This window comes from Humulus lupulus, chromosome 9 (assembly GCF_963169125.1).
Source record: "Humulus lupulus chromosome 9, drHumLupu1.1, whole genome shotgun sequence".
Lineage (NCBI taxonomy): Eukaryota > Viridiplantae > Streptophyta > Magnoliopsida > Rosales > Cannabaceae > Humulus > Humulus lupulus.
This window is the reverse complement of record NC_084801.1, coordinates 23,630,187-23,634,540: the sequence shown is the minus strand read 5'-3', so window position 1 is coordinate 23,634,540 and position 4,354 is coordinate 23,630,187. Positions and strand designations below refer to the sequence as shown.

The following is a 4,354-nucleotide window of genomic DNA, read 5'->3' as shown; positions in this document are numbered from 1 at the left end:
AGTGATCTTAACCTTGTTCTTTGAACCAATGCTCAAAAATGATTTTCCAAGACTTCGCACCACATTTCTAGATCTTAAAACAGGGGGATTAGTGGAGTTACCTTGAGAAATATCACTGGAGCAACGATTAGTAGCCTCCAGGAAGTTAGCAAAGTCCTCCCTTATTTCCTCCTGCTGTTTGATAGATCGAAGGGACGATCTGGGTGAGGCTCAGGGAATAGGTCACGAAGTTCAGAAGATTGTTTCGTCATAGCAGAGTCTTCGACAGGTTCCTCTTTAGCATCAGAAAAATCAATTGGATCTACTCCAAGTACAGCATCCATGGATTTTGTTTTTTGGATATCAGACATTGAATTAGGGCCTTTCTTCTTCTTTTTCTTGTTCGAATTCAGTTTCCCCTGCACTCTAGCTCTTGTTTTCGCCATGGCTCCAGCTCAAGAGCTGCAAGAAACTCGAGAGAGAGAAAAACCTAAGAAACTCCCCACTTTTTGTATTTTTAGGATAAAAGTTTGATGTTAATTTTACTTAAGTTTGATGTTAGCAATATGTTAGTAAAATTATAATGTTTGTTTGAATTATTTTACTAATTTATTGTATTGAATATGTTGTATGTTCTGGGACTGAATTTAAATATTTTTTGCAGGGTGTAAATTTTGGAGATAGTTAGAAATATAGATATTATGCTGCCGAAATTTCAATGAATTTTTTATTGATTTAATTATAGAATAAATTAAACTTTTTAATAATAAAATTATCAAATAATTAATATAAAATAAAAGTTTAATTAGTGTAAGACTAACTTAATTAAATAATTAAAATTATACTTTTATAATAAAATTAAATTTTAACATTTAAAGAAATAAAATAAAAATAATATTTAGTAAGTTTTAATTATAAATAATTAACAAATAAAATAAATAATAAAATTAGATTTTAGTAATTATAAAAGTTAAAAATAATAATAAGTAAAAAACTAAGAAAATTCATATTTAATAAAATTATATTATAAACCATGAACAAATAAAATGTTCGAAGATGACATGCCTACTCATGTTCCCCTGTGAGTCACACCTCAATCTACATTTAGAAATGATGTGTCTTCGTCAGCACCTCCGTCATGATTTCCACCGCCCTCAATCATTCAATTCTCGGATGACAGTGACGATAATGATGCGATCAACTTAGAATAGAATATATAATTATATATATAGTACTATTAAGACAATTATTAATATTAGATTGTAAGGTCTATTTTCTTATCAATTAATGGAGACTACAGTTCTGATTTTAAATTTGAATTGTTTTTAATTTCTTTTATTTCTGTTACATTATTTGTAGTGAAAAATATATTGTATTTGTTAATTCGCCGCAAATAAGAGTCAGACAAGACAAATCATTCATTATTTACAGCGAATAATAGGACTATTTGGAGCGAATTATTTTAATTTTTTTGTCGCCAATAAGAGTCAATTATGACAAATTCCTTAATTATTTGCGGCGAATTTATTGATATTTGCAGCGAGCATTTTTTTTTGCTGCAAATATTTGTGGCAGCCATTTTACGACGAAGTATTTTTAGCGAATTTTTGCGGCGAATTATGGGGGTATGCGGTGAAATTGATCGCCTCAAAAGCCTAATTTCTTGTAGTGATATGTATATATACATTTTGTCTAACCTACATTCTAAGGGTTTATATCAACAAAGGTCTCCAATTTTTCTGAAAAGTGTCATTTAGGTCTCTAAACTTAATAAATGCGTATCACATAGGTCATTTTTGTTGGAAAATAATTTACAGAATTCACATCAGAAAGCGATTTATGACCCAATTAATCACAGAAAAACTAACTGGTTTATAAATCACTCTCCGCTTTGTCATAAATTATTTTCTAAAGTGCATTCTGAAATTGTTTTCTAACAAAAATGACCTATGTGAGACACATTTATTAAATTTAGGGACCTAAGTGACACTTTTCAAAAAAAATTAGAGACCTTTGTTGATATAAACCCTTAGAATGTAGGTTAGACAAAATGTATATATATACATATCATTACACATTTTATAAGTTTTGGGAGCTAAGTGGAACAAATTAAAATTTAGAAAAATACTTTTCTGAAAGATTGGGAAGCTGTACTTATATAAACCCACATTCTAATTCATATAATTAGAATCAGCTATATAGGTGGCCGTCTTAACAAAAACGAGTTGTATATACCGTCTTTTGTGTTGTCCATGATTGATATATTTTTAAGTTTACAATTAATCACTAATCACCATATATATGAAAAATATACGAACTTGAAATGTATTAGCCAAAAAAAAAATTATAACATTATATTAAGCAGAACTTGCCAGCTGGTCGATAGTAAGTACATAATAGCATATCCGAAACAATATTTAAGTAATATTATACATATATAATATGTGTAGTTATCCACTTTGACTTGGCATTATCTTGTACCTAAGGAATATATTCACTTAATTATGCATGGCCGGCGAGCAACCTACCGAGGAAAATTCTCAAATTTTTGTGTTGCACACGTACACTGTTCAATGTCTTAATTTGACGAAGACTAGACTACTTATTCAACTCTTAATCTTCATTGTGTCTCTCATATTCTCTCTATAAAACCAGCTCGATTTGGTTCTCATTCACACCTCAAAAACAATTTATAACAATATACATATACATTTAGTTCTCTACTCTACCAAGATTAGTGACAAAAATATATATATACAATTGAAATATCTCACCAAATGGGCTCTCGAGTGTTGCTATTGTTAGCATTGTTTGCCATTGTTTCTTCCATTGCCTTGGCATCTGACCCTAGCTCTCTTCAGGATTTCTGCGTTGCGGACTCTAACTCTCCAGGTACATATATAATTAAAGCATTTGAAATTCCCTACCAAATTTTGGTTCCACATTTAGTCTAATCTGTAATAATAAAAAGGCAATTAATATATTGTAAATATATTTAAGTTTTTCTTGTATCCTGTATTGTCATCGTGATATAAAGAATCTACGTCCTCTCATTTTTCTTGCGTTTATTCACTAATAAATCAATCATGGCAGTTCCAGTGAATGGGTTTGCATGCAAGGATCCAAAGATGGCCCAGGCCCAAGACTTCTTCTTCAGTGGGCTTCAGAAACCAGGAAACACATCAAACGCAGTTGGTTCTAGAGTGACTCCAGTTGGTGTAACCCAAATTCCAGGCCTCAACACACTTGGAATTTCCCTAGCTCGAATTGACTATGCCCCAATGGGACTCAACCCACCACACACACATCCTAGAGGTAGTGAGATTTTGACTGTTATAGAAGGCAGCCTAGAAGTGGGCTTTGTCACATCTAACCCGGACAACCGTCTCATTACAAAAATTCTTCAAAAGGGTGATGTGTTTGTGTTCCCAGTTGGGCTCATTCATTTCCAGAGAAACGTTGCTTATGGCAATACAATAGCCATTGCAGCTCTGAGTAGCCAAAATGCTGGGGTTATTACCATTGCCAATGCAGTGTTTGGATCAAAGCCTGACCTCCCGGCTGATATTCTTGCCAAGGCTTTCCAACTGGACAAGAGCGTGGTTTTAAATCTTCAATCTAAGTTTTAAATGGAACATAGCCACATAGGGCTCGTTTGGCATCATCACTTTTAGATTCTAAGAGGTTGAAATCAGTACATGCAGAAATTATTGTGTATCCATTTGATGTTTAAGATGTTCGAGATCATGTGTGTTTTCTTTTAATTTAACATAGCCATCAATTTGCTATTGCATTTCCTCTTGTTAATTTGTTTGGTTTATTTCTTGTGAAAGATGGCAAATTTTAAGTTGTTTCCTTTGTATTTTAGACTTAGAATCGGTAAATGCATATTCCTTGCCAAAATGTATTTATTTTTTTGAAGTAATTTTGCATTCTGGCTTAAATTTAATAATTTTTTTGCAAAATGGTCCTTGACACCTCAGATAACTGCTCGAATTTTTTTGACAAATGGTCGAAATTTTAGACAGATACTATTTTATAAAAAATTATCAAAGTAGGTCAGACTTCAAAATAACTTAAAAAAGATGTCATTTTTTATCAATTACTCCTTTTATATAAACAAAAAAAAAAATGAAATTTGATCAGGACCTAATGACGAGGTTGACTCTGACAAAATATAAGTTTTGAATCCTTAATTTTATAAATTTTAGAGAAATTTACAAAAATGCACTAAAATTTTAAAAAATATATGAAAAATATAGTTCATTACAAAAATATGGAGTTTTTGTACAAAAATACGGAGGAAAAAAATGTAAATATGGAGTAGTAAAATCGTAAATAAAAGCTGGTAAAATGTAGTGTTTTTGTGAACAAC

At 31.2% G+C, this 4,354-nt stretch overlaps 1 protein-coding gene across 1 annotated transcript; it reads left to right on the top strand.

Moving 5' to 3' along the window:
• The first annotated feature begins 2,736 nt into the window (after nt 1-2,736).
• Nucleotides 2,737-3,827, top strand: LOC133801094 (putative germin-like protein 2-1). The gene is made up of 2 exons (XM_062239239.1): nt 2,737-2,871; nt 3,073-3,827. Exons 1-2 carry the CDS (start codon nt 2,757-2,759, stop codon nt 3,606-3,608), a joined length of 651 nt encoding a protein of 216 aa, XP_062095223.1. The 5' UTR covers nt 2,737-2,756; the 3' UTR covers nt 3,609-3,827.
• Nucleotides 3,828-4,354: the final 527 nt, after the last annotated feature.

Coding starts and splice junctions, on each gene's coding strand:
- LOC133801094 (XM_062239239.1), top strand. CDS start 2,757: ATGGGCTCTCGAGTGTTGCTATTGTTAGCATTGTTTGCCATTGTTTCT. Junction 2,872..3,072: donor TGCGGACTCTAACTCTCCAG/GTACATATATAA, acceptor CAATCATGGCAG/TTCCAGTGAATGGGTTTGCA.